Source organism: Oncorhynchus kisutch, linkage group LG5 (genome assembly GCF_002021735.2).
Source record: "Oncorhynchus kisutch isolate 150728-3 linkage group LG5, Okis_V2, whole genome shotgun sequence".
Lineage (NCBI taxonomy): Eukaryota > Metazoa > Chordata > Actinopteri > Salmoniformes > Salmonidae > Oncorhynchus > Oncorhynchus kisutch.
The window spans coordinates 30,402,206-30,417,063 of record NC_034178.2 but is presented as its reverse complement, the minus strand read 5'-3'; the positions used below and the strand labels follow the sequence as shown (position 1 = coordinate 30,417,063).

Sequence of the window (14,858 nt, the reverse complement as noted above, 5' to 3'; positions counted from 1 at the left end):
AGAATGAGGGATTGTGAGAGCGATGACACCAAATTTAACACACCTGCTCTCTTGTAACACTAACGAGTCACATGACACCGGGGAGGGAAAATGGCTAATTGGGCCCAATTTGGACATTTTCACTTAGGGGTGTACTCACTTTTGTTGCCAGCGGTTTAGACATTAATGGCTGTGTGTTGAGTTATTTTGAGAGGACAGCAAATGTACACTGTTATAGAAGCTGTACACTCGCTACTTTACATTGTAGCAAAGTGTCCTTTCTTCAGTGTCGTCACATGAAAAGATATACTCAAATATTGACAAAAACGTGAGGGGTGTACTCACTTTTGTGATATACCGTAGCTGCATGTTGTAATGACTCTGTATTCCCTCTTCTACAGATTGGCATGTTCTTCAGTGAGGTGGACCCCTACCTGATGCATGCTCTCTACAACAACTCCTTTTACAACCGGAAGCAGTCCTTTGACTACCAGTCTGTGTGTGACCCCGTGCCGAGCAGCAACACCGGGGCTGCGCCAAGAGGCGTGTTTGTGGTAAGGACAACGGGTGAAAGACATGGCTGTAGCCCTAGTGAATGACTGAAGAACGGGCGACAGCTTGAAGGGTAGCAAATGTTTAAATTGTGAACACTCAATGTGTTCCGGTGGTAATGTTTCCCCTGTTTTCCTCTCGGTGTGGTCAGCCCACCATTGCCGACTTTGTGAACCTGGCCTGGTGGACATCAGCAGCGGCCTGGTAAGACCAGAGAACACAAAAGTACTATGGCCTGAAACACACAGTGCTAAAACAAAGCCACAAACATCCTTAAAACAATGATCAAAGAAAATACACGTGTTTAATGTGTATATTTACATTGTATTGTACAGGGCAGACTTGGAAAAGAGGCCGAGGTCTCAGTATGTTTTGCCCGTCAAAATAAAGACGAAATAAAAATGTTTCTGCCTCAGGTCCCTATTCCAGCAGCTGCTCTGTGGAATGGCTTACCACAGCTGGTTTGTCACAGGTGGGTACAAAGCAGAGATATTCTGTGCTCTGTGTGTTTACCCTACACTTTGAAGTGTTATATCACTGTCATATATGTTTCTTTATAATGGAAAGCGACTGCAACACTAGACTGTACTAGTGACATACAGTTGAATTCGGATGTTTACATACACTTAGGTTGGTGTCCTTAAAACTTCAATTTCAACCACACCACAAATTTCTTGTTAACAAACTATAGTTTTGGCAAGTCGGTGAGAACATCTACTTTGTGCATGACACAAGTAATTTTTCCAACAATTGTTTACAGACAGATTGTTCCACTTTATTCCACAATTTCACTGTTTCACAATTCCAGTGGGTCAGAAGTTCACATACACTAAGTTGACTGTGCCTTTAAACAGCATGCACAATTCCAGAAAATTATGTCATGGCTTTAGCAGCTTCTGATAGGCTAATTGACATAATTTGAGTCAATTGGAGGTGTACCTGTGGATGTATTTCAAGATCTACCTTCAAACTCAGTGCCTCTTTGATTGACATCACGGGAAAAAATCAAAAGAAATCAGCCAAGACCTCAGAAAAAAAATTGTAGACCTCCACAAGTCTGGTTCATCCTTGGGAGCAATTTCCAAATGCCTGAAGGTACCACTTTCATCTGTACAAACAATAGTACGCAAGTATAAACACCACATGAGACCACACAGCCGTCATACCGCTCAGGAAGGAGACACGTTCTGTCTCCTAGAGATTAATGATTAATGCGAAAAGTGCAAATCAATCTCAGAACAACAGCAAAGGACCTTCTGAAGATGCTGGAGGAAACAGGTACAAAAGTATCTATATCCACAGTAAAACGAGTCCTATATTGACATAACCTGAAAGGCCGCTCAGCAAGGGAGAAGCCACTGCTCCAAAACCGCCATAAAAAAGACAGATTACGGTTTGCAACTGCACATGGGGACAAAGATTGTACTTTTTGAAGAAATGTCCTCTGGTCTGATGAAATAAAAATATAATTGTTTGGCCATAATGACCATTGTTATGTTTGGAGGGAAAAGGGGAGGCTTACAAGCTGAGGAACACCATCCCAACTGTGAAGCACGGGGGTGGCAGCATCATGTTGTGGGGGTGCAATGCTGCAGGAGGGACTGGTGTACTTCAAATGTAGTGAAGAAAATGTATTGGTAGAACTGAAAAAGTGTGTGCGAGCAAGGAGGCCTACAAACCTGACTTCGTTACAGCAGCTCTGTCAGGAGGAATGGGCCAAAATTCACCCAACTTATTTTGGGAAGCTTGTGGAAGGGAAACGTTTGACCCAAGTTAAACGATTTAAAGGCAATGCTACCAAATACTAATTGAGTGTATGGAAACGTCTGACCCACTGGGAATGTGATGAATGAAATGAAAGCTGAAATAAATCCTTCTCTCTACTACTACTCTTCTGACATTTCACATTCATAAAATAAAGTGGTGATCCTAACTGACCTAAGACAGGGAATTTTTACTAGGATTAAATGTCAGGAATTGTGTAAAACTGAGTTTAAATGTATTTGGCTAAGTAAACCTCCGACTTCAACTGCATCTGGTGGGGGTGAGCGTGCCCACTGATGGGAGCGGCCATTTGTGTTTAGCAGCCACTTGTATTGTTTTTGTATTGTTGTTGCTTTAAACAACTAAAAATACAAACGTATTTGTCTTTGTCTGCGAGTTGTAGATGAGGTGGAGGCAGAGGGGATGGACTCCAGAGAGACCAGCTGTGTGACGATACAGACTCAGTTCTACTTCACCAACATCAACAGTTCCTATGACATCCTGCAGGACTGTGGCAACTGCTCCAGGTGACTTCACTATACACTAACAACTCATACACAAACATGATTCACGGAACACAAAGTTCGGTAATAGTCCTTAATTCATCTAAAAGAGTGTGTGAAATGCTATCAGAACTAATGAAATAGAAGCATCATTAAGTAAATGAGGCTAGAGCTGATCCAACAGTTAACAAGCTGGTCATATAAGAAGAGTTTGTTGTTGACACTGTCTCGCTCTCTCTCTGTAGGCTGATCCATGCCAAGAGGTTAAACAACACCAACCTGCTGTTTGTGGTAGCAGAGAAGATGCCCTGCCACACCTGCGAGGTGGAGAAACTGTCCCAGGCGGAGACAGAGTGTATCCTTACCAATCAGGGGAGAACGACTGCCCCCTCTCTTTGAAGCCACGGAAGTTCAAGGCCGACCGCGGTACTGCACATTGTTAGCAGAAAACAGAATCCCCAATTATAGTGAATGGAAAAATCTTTCTGTAAATCCAAAAATGTTTTGAAGACAATCAGAGGACCAATAATTCCTTCTAATGTATGTCCTATTTTGTTTTAAATCGCACACAAGAAGTTTTAATAATATATCATATTATAAGGATAATTTATCCTGAACAAGAATATAAAGGTGCAACAATTTCAATGATTTTACTATTCATATAAGGAAATCAGTCAATTAAAATGAATTCTCACTAACATGAATGTAATCAAATTTGTGCACAAAATGTGAGAGAAATAAGGTTTTGGCAGGCCTGCAGTACCCCGGTCGGCCTTCAACTTGAGTTACTCAATGAGAGGGGGCAGCACTGAGCTGGCCTGCAACGTTACTCCCTGGAGTAGCTCAAACTGTACATGTTATCTCTCCGTGTTAACCGACCTCATGTGTCTTCAATGTGCTATTGAGTCTTCACATAGGAATGAATGGTGTCACGTGATCGATGGCTTTGTCTGTTCATATATACAGTCATTGTTACCAACACATGCGCACCTGCTGTTGGGAATCTTCTCCTTTCATTTGTCTCTCTTTACGGACTCGTGAATAACAGTGGCTGTTTTTCACATTCAACTCACTGGTGTTAATGTCAAACCATGTACATTTTTGCATGTTGCGTTACTCTTTGAGTTAAATGTTTTTGCTCGTGACATAAACCTGTGTAAGTGGGAGAGGAAGCTATGGAGACTTGAGAGTGACTATACAGTATGCATGTAGGTAGTGAGTCATTCCTTAGCCACGCCTCTTCCAGTCAAGGACGATAACCCATCATGTGAGGATATGAGTGCAGCGAGGTATCGAAAAGGGCCAACTGTGTGCTACGACTACAATCTCGCTGTAAGACTTACAACTGAGCGTACAACTCAGCACCTGTGTACACAGACACTAGAATAATCATGCGCACAGACCCTATTTTCACAAAGACACTGAAAATTAATGTGGTATTTTCAACAATTTCACTATATCACTCTAAACGCGTCTCCTTTCCTCTCCAGGAGAACACATCTGACTGCGGGCGCGGCCACTCCTTCCGCCCCTCCTTCCAGACCCTGCTCACGATTCAGCTTGTCCTGCTCTATCCAATCGCCAGCACCCATATTCTGCCCCTCCTACTTTAATTTTCCTCTCGTCTGCTCCCACCAGCTTTGTCCATCCTAAAGCCGCCGCCCTCTCCTCCCCTCTATGCCCCGACCCTGCTCCAGTCATAGGTAATAATGAGACTTTCTGCCACCTGCAACTCGGAAGCCCTGAGTACCGCACTACTGTACCCAGCTAGCTTCTATTGTTGTCTCTTAGTGACGGTTGCAGGACCTTTATTGTCCTCGGCGAGTTACCTTCCGTCACATCCATTTGAAATTATTTAGGTGGTGTTCCAACCACGACAATCGCCAGAGGCTGTCAAGAATAGAAAAGGTCCCGCCCACATCAGCAGGACAAGTGAGAAGTGAAAAGGCAAGTCGGATGCCACGCCACAGAGCTCCAGCCGTCATGGATTACAGCAGAGTTTAGGTTGTCCGTTTCCGCCTCTGTTAGTCAAGACGGGATGAGGAGACATTGCCTCCATCACTCTCATTCATCTCTGGTCTGCTCAGAGTCTCACCACTCTGTCATGTGTCTCTCATAGGGGGCTACTGTGTGTACCATTCAGCCATTTATAGTGACTGTAACGAGAAAATGAAGGGGGAAAAATAGCTTTCAAGTATACAAAAACATACAATTATAAACTGTTGAAGTGATGAGTATTCAAACCATATATTAGAGTATTATTTGCAATGGAAGTTGTTAGGTGTTACATGAATTTATTTATGCACTATATCTACTTCTTGCCAAGATGAGCTAGACTTTTCATGTGGTCTTATTTGTATAGCCAAATTAGTGAGCGGGAAAAGGCAGAAACGGAAGCTGCAGAAATAGTGGTAGAAATAACTGAGGTTTGAACTGACAGCGGCTGAATACCGATTCTTCTTGTGGGTCCTCTACTGTTCTTCACTTGAAGTTAGAACTTTTTCTGCCCCTGGAAGCACGGTACTGTATATATAATTATTGTAACAAATGGTAATATGGAACTATTCTATCAAATAGTAGTCTTACAAAGAATAACATCTGACGTCTTTGATCATCATAGTTGACTAATATTAGGTAATGAATAGGTAATTATGTGTCCGAATCGGACAAAGCAACTTCTAACTTTTCCCTTGCAAAAAAAAAAGAAGAAGGAACACTTGCCTACTCCTGTTTATTAGGGATCGGTATTTAGCCTCTGAAAAGTCTGACCGTTTTGGCTTCATTGCTGTAGGTGGTGTATAATACAGTACTATACTTTCTGATCAATGGACATTCTGACATCTGCTACAGATGGATGATGTAGGACCCCAGTGACAGCTAACCCCTCTGCCAATCCTCATACAGCCGCTCCACTCTGTCCGCTAATGTTCCTAGGACTGTATTTGTATGCGCTTATAAACTGTTGCCACCACAGCAGATAAACAAATATCTATTCCGACTGGCCTATAAGCACCTCATTTTAGATGCGGGTGGGTTTTGGCAGACCTTAGCTTGTATTACCTTTGACAGATGCTGTATAACTTCAGACCATTTGCTGCTGGGAGATTGGGGCTTAACATTTCCCGTATAAAGAAATACAGCAGAGGTCACTACTACTTATGGTGACGACTGAACTGCAGTCAGGGTGTGTAATCCATGTCATTCTGATCCATTTGAAGTGAAATGTCATTAAACTCCCATGTTTAGGAGCCACTCTCTGTTGTCATAGTGCCTTGGTGCACTGTTTTGGAAAGCATTGGCTATAGAGCTACTGTGCAGTACCTTTATAGAACAGCCACCCTAATGGCTGTGGAGCTACACGATTTTTATAGAGCCAGTCTATTGGCTATCTGTCTACAGTAGCTTTATACACCATATTGACTAGGAGGATATTGCATCTTAATGTAGACATCCAAATTGGCTGTGGCTATTAGCTGCTGTACCGTACCAGGGCTAACTGATTGCCACCATATAACGGTGCTGTACAGTACCTTTACAGGGCCATCTATAAAGCTACACCATCAGTATAAAGCAACTTAACTGGCCACAGATCTACCTTTAGAGCCACCTGACTGCTATCGTTGCATTTCTGCCTGAACCATATGTGCGTTTGTGTTTGTGTATGTTTGTGTTAACCCTCAAAGTGAATGTCTTTAAAACTGGGTTGAGGGGACGGGGAATGACAGTTGTGGTAGCGTAGCTGTTTGTTGTTCCAATTCCAACGGAAGAAGTGTTATATCAGACGTAGTTATGGAGTTAAAAAATGATCCAATCCATTTTCTTCTGACCGGTTTTCTCAATATGTTGTCATGAGGGAGCTGCATTCACAGAGGTGTTCAAAAGAATGTTTAATATGTCAGTGTTTTTCTGTTTCTAAGGCAACATAGTGACAAAGCCTCTCTTAATGCCTTAGTGTTCTATCAAGCGCTAATTCAGTGTTCTCTCTCTCTTTCTCTCACACACGCACACGCACACACACACACAGAGTCTCTCAAATATTTACTTTTCTCTGAAGACTTTCCCAATCCAGAGTGTTGAGCTCTGAATTTGAAGGGGTTTAGATTTTCATGTGTCCGTTCGTCTATATAAAAGGATGTGAGTTTCCTGTACACATGCCGCTTTGATTCCTGGTTGGAGTGGAGGACTTTCATAGTTTATATTTAACTCTGAATCTGTGTTGACTCTGAAATCCCTCCACTTCTCCTCGCTGTCTCAGTTTGTCAACGTGGACACATCCTAAACCCCAAAACCTCCTTTACTGTGTAACCATAAATACACACATAATGTATTGTACAGTGAACAATAGCATTTTTGGCAAGACAAATGTTAGGTAATTGCATCATTATCTCAATGAAAGACTGAGCCAAAAAAAGATATTCTGAATCTGTAATTGGCTCCTTTCAATGTATGGGTTCACCATTTTAGAAATGACTCTTGTAGTTCTATTGTATTCTATCACAGCAATTGTTTGTCCCTCTGTAGATCGCAACATTCATATGTAACACTAACAGTTATACCTACACATGCACAGATTGGGGATGTTCAGCTCTAGACTGAAGTAAGCCAAGGATGTTTATTCCCCCTTGTGGGATGTCAGAGGCTAGCTCAGGGAGTGGGGTCTCCACAGATCAGCATGGGACCGTGGTCAAACAGAAGGTCAAAGAATCATGAGTATGTCTGTGTGTCCCAGAAGTGGACACAAGAGTGTGCTGAGGGACACAGGTCTGTGGTTTGCAAAATGTACTTTTTGCCCCCCCCAAAAAATAAATAGGAACAGCTTGGGGTGAGAGGAAGGGGTCTACTTTACGGCCAGCCTCAAAGGGAGGGTCTTCACGTGGCTCCTCCCCTGCCCCTCCTTACCCTTGCTGTGTCCGTGTAGGTGCGTCTCTGTGGGAAAGACGCGTATGTGATTCTGTAGTCTGGTGCTATGTGACCATGTTTGCCAAATGTGTAAAATATATATATATATATCTAAAAAATACCAAAAAAATAGTAAAATCTGTCAAATTTTAAGTGAAGTAAAAAATAGGAATAAAGTGAAGATAAGTTTGAGATCTGAAATCAACCGTTTTTGATTTGATTTTTGGTGTGTGTGAGTGTATGTGTGTGCGTGGAAGATTTAGCTCCCTCTCTCTGGGCATTGGTCCACGTCGCTCCATTCTTTTGTACTGATGAAGCTAAAAAAAAGAAGAAGAAGAGGGCAAAATTTGTAAAATATTGTGTCTGTGACTCCTTGTAAAATATTTTCAAATTGTTTATTACAGAGAATCAGTTATTAAATAATGTTCATATTTTTCACTTCATTTCATTGTGTGGTGTTTGTTTTTGCATTTGTAATACCAGGACTCATGTCAGGTACATACATCCTGTATAGGCCACACACACACAGTACAAGTACAGTATATCAGCAAGAGCATAACGAGTTGTAACCACAGTTACAGGCCTCCAAAACACCACACGCTAATCTTTGATTAAAAAATAATAATAATAATCTAGACTAGCTTTTGACAAATTAACAAACAACATACAGTGTCAATTTTGTTTATATAACTAAATGCCGGGAGTGTTGGATTAGGAATGGCCGTATATGGCTGCATCCATGGACAGATATCCCAAAGACACTGAACAACATCACAACGTATTGAGAAAGTCAGTGAGAACTCTGTGCCACGTGGCCGGGTCGTCCAGGTAGCACGGATGTCCTGCTCCTTTCATCACCGCAACCTTGTGATTGGCTAGCTTCCTCAGGTTGTTCAGAGAAACCTCTCCAAGCTGAGCATCCTGGTCTCCATAGACAATCAAAGATGGAGTCTGGAATGAAAGTGGAGGTGGTTAGCTCAAATGTTACCCGGTGTCACATACAATGGCAGCGATTCAAGCTGAGCGCGGGTTGTATACGACGCAGCTTTTGAAGGAAATTGCCTTTGAAAACGGCATTGTCTGCAACCCGCGTTCGGATTGAATCCTGACTAAAGTCACACAGAGCACAAGGCATGTTTCATAGAAGCAAAGTCAATGTTTGCAACCAACCACAGAAGAGAAACCAACCACAGAAGAGAAACCAACCACAGAAGAGAAACGAAAGAGCAGAGAGCCATAATCCCTCAACACACACACACACACCTGTATGCTGCTGTACTGCTCTGCTGTGAATTTCTCAGTGCAGATGGGAGCCACCGGGATGTAAGCCCGGACCAGAGCCTCGTGCTGGAAGAGGAAGGGCAGGGAGTACATGCCACTCAGGGAGGGACTGACCACCACCACTGGCCCCATCCCCAGTGCCTCACACACCTGCTTCAGGAACCCACCAGGGGCCAGCTCTCCTACAGCAGAGGGGGCTACTGCTGACTTAGATTGGCCAAAACCTGGGTGCAGGGCGGGGCAGGGGGGGGGGAAGATAAAGAGAGAGGTGGTGTTACAGGTCAGAGATGAATTGAGTAAACACATTCTCACTTACTACTATTTACAACCGAAGCTCACCTGGTAGGTCGATGGCCACTGCACGACAGCCAGCTTTGGCCAATGTCTCCAGTGTTCCTATATTGAGCCAGTTCTCAGATGAGAAACGGATGCCGTGCAGAAGCAGGACAGACAGATGTACTTCACCTGTGGCCGGTTCAGCTTGTCTGTAAAACATAGGGGCCTTGCAGGATTCCACATGCAAGCTCCCTTCTGTCATTTTAGCAGCACACATCCTATGAAGGAGGTTTGAAGTAAAAAAATATATATATAAATTGGGTGGTTCGAGCCCTGAATACTGATTGGCTGACAGCTGTGGTATATCAGACCGTATACCATGGGTATGACAAAAGATGTATTTTTACTGCTCTAATTACGCTGGTAACCGGTTTATAATAGCAATAAGGCACCTCAAGGGTTTGTGGTATATGGCCAATATGTGCAGGCACTATGTTGGCGTTGCATTGTGCTACGAACAGCCCTTAGCCGTGGTATATTGGCCATATACCACACCTCCTCGGGCCTTATTGCTTAAATATATCATTACCAAACATCAGAAGATGGTAAAAGTTCAAGCTGAAGTCTGTAAGAATGACATAACAATAATTATAACTAATGAACAACTAACTATACTTTAGAATTGGCTTTAGTAACAAGGACATCCTTGCACTTTTAGAACGTAATAACCATATTAGTGTAAGTATTAGGACCTCGAAGAGGTTTTGTCACAGACTCGGTCTTTTCAGAAGGAAAAACCACACAGACCTGGATGTGGTATTGGAGTTTGTGCAAAGTGAAAACAATGGAAATAGATAAATGCAAGACGAAAGATGGTTGCATCTCCATGAAATTCAGAGAGGTTTTGTAGTAACACAAGACACTATGCGAAAGAGCTACAATCAAGCTGATCACTCAATTCTCAAGGCGTGAACCTTAGGCGCGCGCGACGTCGATATGGCATATCGACTCATTTGACAAAGTGAAACCATGTGGTATTGCAATAAATGGCTGCATAGATGCTTTAGCCATTACTGTATGTTTTGTCAGTCTGGCTTCATAGACTAGACGTGACATAGTAAATGTAAATCCAAGACACTCAAATTAGTATGATATGTTAGGGTAGGTTTGGTATGGTTACATAAGACAGAAGGTTACTTAAGCAAAATTGGTTGGGGTGTATTGGTGGGCGTATAACGCAAACGTCTAGCAACCCAAACGTTGCGTGTTCGGATCTCATCACGGGCAACTAACATTTTAGCTAATTAGCAACTTTGCAACTATTTACTAGCTATTCTGCAACTACTTAGCATGTTAGCTAACCCTTCCCCTAACCCTTTAACCTCACTCCTGACCTTAAACATAACCCCTAGCCACACCAAATTGAAATTCGTAACATATCATACATATCATGGAGATTCACAAATTAATACATACTATACGAAACATATCAAACTAATGGGCGTGGCCCAGATTTACATTTACTATGTTACGTCTACTCCTGAGTCCAGGTTGGTTTTGTCTTTGGAAACCTTTTTACTAAAGCCAATGAATGCAAAAGTAGAATTTCACAAGGCATTTCAACTTTCATCTTGAAATATAACTGCGACTTTATTCTCAAAAGGTATACTTTAAAATTTGGACTTCATTCTCAAAATATTTGGACTTTATTCCCCCTCAATAATACCCCCTCAATAATACCATGATGAATTTGATTGATTGGGAGAAAATAATTCCCACCATAGTTACTGAACTGTGGCTTTACACACAGTTCTACTTAATTCCACATTTTAACGATTGGATCCCCCCTGCCGCCAATTATGCTTTTGGTATGGCCTGGTCCTCAGAGGCCATTGTTTGTGAAGGGAAAAAAAGTTGTGCAAGGCTTGTAAGGAGAAAGGAGCAATAGCTCCTATTTTTCTCTCTCTCTCTCCTCTCTCTTCTTAACAAACCCTTAATTCTGTGAGCTAGCATGTAACAAACAAAGAAGTACAGTAGATTCATAAGCACGAATAAGAATTTTTAGAAAATGATCTTTTTCAAAATGGCGAGTTTCTATTGTGAAGTAATGAGATGTGCATCTCGCGTGGGAGCGGTATTTCTCAAAATGAGGGATAATTGGTAACCATTATATTGGGTTCAATTTTGTGAAAGACAACTTTGGTAGTATTATAAACTTTTTTAAAACTGGTTTCTATTAGGTTACATAATTTGAGAAGGACTGTTTCTCTGAACCTCAGGCAGTAGGCTCAAGCATGCCTGTCTCAGACTCTGACCAGCGGCAGTAACCTATCCTCGTTAGTTATGTTTAGAAAAAAAATGTGAATGCCAAAAATTGTGGGGGGGGGGGGGGGAAGCACTCATGTTTATGCAATGTAATAATCACTCTAAGAATACTCTCAGAACCAACATTAAATTGTATTTCAATTGAGAAAATCTACATCCCTAGTCATAATTGATAGGGATGCACCTGACATTGCACAGCAGTAAGCTGTTTTTTTGTATGTACTGTTTCTTGATGAGTAAAATGTATTCTATTTCTGTGGGGAGCTTAATAAGGGGCATGGGGGAGGGGCAAATTATGTCCCCCCCCCCATGATTAAAGGGGGGCAACAAAATGTAGAAAGCTGGGGGTCTAAGACACTGCATCTCAGTGCAAGCGGCGTCACTCCAGTACCTGGTTCAAATCCAGGTCTGCATCACATCTGGCTGTGATTGGGAGTCCCATAGGGCGGCGGACAATTGGCCCAGCGTTGTCTGGCTTTGGCCGGGGTAGGCTGTCATTGTAAATAAGAATTTGTTCTTAACCGATTTGCCTAGTTAAATAAAGGTTAAAGAAAAATCAAGCTAATGATTAGCACAAATACAGATGGGAAACCCCATGCTTTAGCCTATTTATTTATAGCCACTATGCTACATTAGTTGGGCTACAGGTGCTATTGCTAATTAACACACCAGCCTGAATAAAAGGAGCCATATGTTGCGAGGCAAATTTTTGTAGCGGAAAATTATATTTGAATGGTGTCACCATCATTTTATGTTCATTAATTTTGGAGTAGAAAAGTCACTAGAGCTGCATTCAGTAATGCAATGTTAAATTCAATGGAAACAGTGCCTTTCTGAACGACCAGTTGAAAAATAAGGGGTTGGGCTGTGGGTTCAAAATGCACAGGTGCATTTTGGTCACTCATTGTTTCAAGCCACACCCACCAAACGGAGCAAACATAGGCAACCTTTTCAAGAACGTTGAAGAACATTTTGAGGAAAAGTGTTTCAGTGCAACCCATTATGCAATGTAGAAAACGTTCAATCGAACTGAATGGACCCCAGAACTGACTTTCTCATAGTCGTTCTACAAAAAAATTGGTAATAGTGGTTACTTCCTGAACTGATAGAGTTAGACCAACAGTTTAAAGTAATACCAAAATGATTGGTACTTCAATCTGTTTTTCATTATTTTTATCCCCTTTCCTGGGGTCCAGCAAAATTAAGGCAGTTTATACCATTTTTAAAAACATTACAATACAATCACAGATTTCACAACACACTGTGTGCCCTCAGGCCCCTACTCCACCACTACCACATATCTACAGTACTAAATCCATGTGTATGTGATAGGTGAGAATTGTCTGTTAATTGAATGATTAGAAAATTCCGCCCTGAAACATATAATTGTATGGAATTGATTAGAATGTATAAAATCATAATCAATAAATGTGTAGTCCTTAGGGTAAAACAACATGTCTCTATGGTATTTTAAATACAGACTGTCTGAGCTTGGTGCCGACCTGACTAGAGATTTGGGAGAGAACGGGGAGTACGTCTCAAGGACAAGGTCACTATCTCTGTCGGCTGGGTAGTGAGACAGACAGTGTGTGCGTAGCAGGACATGTGTGTGTGTATGTTTGTGTCTATGTGTGGGCGTGAGAAGTCAGTATAAAATGAATTGATTTTTATTCTTGAGGGTAGAACGTTCCGTGAATAAACCTTTTAGACTATTTAGCTGGGCCTCCGTCTGTTTCATTCGACCAGGATCTTACACATTCTGGTTTGCAGACAGAGTAATATAATTCAATTGGGTGATGTACCTGGAGAACATAATTCTCTTATCAGTATGTATAGTGCGTATGTTATCGTGTGTGTGTGTGTGTGTGTGTGCACCAATGTTTGTGTTGCTTCACAGTCCCCGCTGTTCCATAAGGTGTTTTTTAATCAGTTTTTTTAAATCTAATTTTACTGCTTGCGTCAGTTACTTGATGTGGAGTAGAGCTCCATGTAGTCATGGCTCTCTGTCGTATTGTGCCTCCCATAGTCTGTTCTAGACTACTGCATCAATATGTTTTGGCCATGACAGTTTACAATCTAGGGTTACTCCAAGCAGTTTAGTCATCTCAACTTGCTCAATTTCCACATTATTTATTACAATGTTTAGTTGAGGTTTAGGGTTTAGTGAGTGTTTTGTTCCAAATACAATGCTTTAAGTTTTAGAAATAGTTAGGGCTAACTTATTCCTTGTCACCCACTCTTTAACTAACTGCAGCTCTTTGTTCAGTGTTGCAGTCATTTCAGTCGCTGTAGTAGCAGACGTGTATAGTGTTGAGTCATCCGCATACATAAACACTCTGGCTTTACTCAAAGTCAGTGGCATGTCATTACTAAAAATTTTAAAAAGCAAGGGGCCTAAACAGTTGTGGTTGGAATATATTTACACAATTATCAGGAAGGTTTTGGATGCATTTCCCCTTCAGAATTAACCAGAAACAAGAATTTATTATCATTACTTTCACTTCCCAGGGGAGCATGACCCCTCTAGAAGGGTGTTGACCCTGGAACCCATTGACCTGGACCCCCCCCCCCCCCCCCCCCACACACACACACACACCGTTGATTTATTTATTTTTCTTCACTTGGCCCTAATACTTTTCTGTACTTATCCTAAAGTCCTGTTCAACGTTTATGTCATAGGAGGCTCTGTAAAAACATGTAGAGTACTACAGATGTCACGTTATTAAAAACCATGTGATAAACGCGTGTGTAAATCACATTCATCTGCTACATTAGGCCTGTTGGTGGCGGATTGATTGTAAGCCTATGCAGTTCATATCTAGTGTCGGTATGCAATTGGTTGCGTGTGTGCTGTAGAGAAAGCTATACTGTCGCATTCCAAGTTCGCTTGGCGGAGCCACATAAAATGAAATGTGGTCTGAGGATTCCTGGCAAGTTTTATGTAATCGATCTCCTGCGAAAGTTACAACTCAAAGCGCATTGCCCAAACAGCGATCAAAGTTCACATTATCTCTTTTAAATCTGCAAACACATTTATTCACAATGATTTGATTAGCCGAAACGTTAAAGCATGTTAAGATAAATATATATTTACCTTCACGCCGTCTGAGAAACTTCTGTCTGAACTACGTTTTCTTGATAGTTTCACTTTTCAACGGAAAAACAGTCTACTGTAGTTTCAACCTGGAATCTACTGACGTCCAGTGGTGATCAGGCGTATTGCCGGGTCTCATAAATAGAATAGCACTCTCGGTTGAGTTGATCGACGCTACCTTTCAT

At 41.8% G+C, this 14,858-nt stretch overlaps 2 protein-coding genes across 4 annotated transcripts in view; one reads left to right on the top strand and one right to left on the bottom strand.

The window, feature by feature from the left end:
* Nucleotides 1-8,140, top strand: part of cacna2d2a (calcium channel, voltage-dependent, alpha 2/delta subunit 2a) — a 254,816-nt gene extending 246,676 nt beyond the window's left edge. For all 3 annotated transcript variants that reach the window (XM_031824825.1, XM_031824824.1, XM_020482984.2), the window contains 7 exons: nucleotides 381-533; nucleotides 683-735; nucleotides 948-1,003; nucleotides 2,699-2,822; nucleotides 3,044-3,153; nucleotides 4,045-4,130; nucleotides 4,289-8,140. In XM_031824825.1, coding sequence (XP_031680685.1) covers nucleotides 381-533; nucleotides 683-735; nucleotides 948-1,003; nucleotides 2,699-2,822; nucleotides 3,044-3,153; nucleotides 4,045-4,130; nucleotides 4,289-4,411 — 705 coding nt within the window. In that variant the 3' untranslated portion in view covers nucleotides 4,412-8,140. The remainder of the gene's footprint in view (nucleotides 1-380; nucleotides 534-682; nucleotides 736-947; nucleotides 1,004-2,698; nucleotides 2,823-3,043; nucleotides 3,154-4,044; nucleotides 4,131-4,288) is intronic.
* On the bottom strand, nucleotides 5,598-14,800 carry abhd14b (abhydrolase domain containing 14B). Its single transcript, XM_020482983.2, has 4 exons — nucleotides 14,674-14,800; nucleotides 9,318-9,532; nucleotides 8,961-9,202; nucleotides 5,598-8,648 (listed from the first exon to the last, which is right to left on the bottom strand). The coding sequence occupies exons 2-4, from the start codon at nucleotides 9,529-9,531 to the stop codon at nucleotides 8,469-8,471; spliced, it is 636 nt and encodes a 211-aa protein (XP_020338572.1). The 5' UTR covers nucleotide 9,532; nucleotides 14,674-14,800; the 3' UTR covers nucleotides 5,598-8,468.
* Between the last annotated feature and the right edge of the window lie 58 nt (nucleotides 14,801-14,858).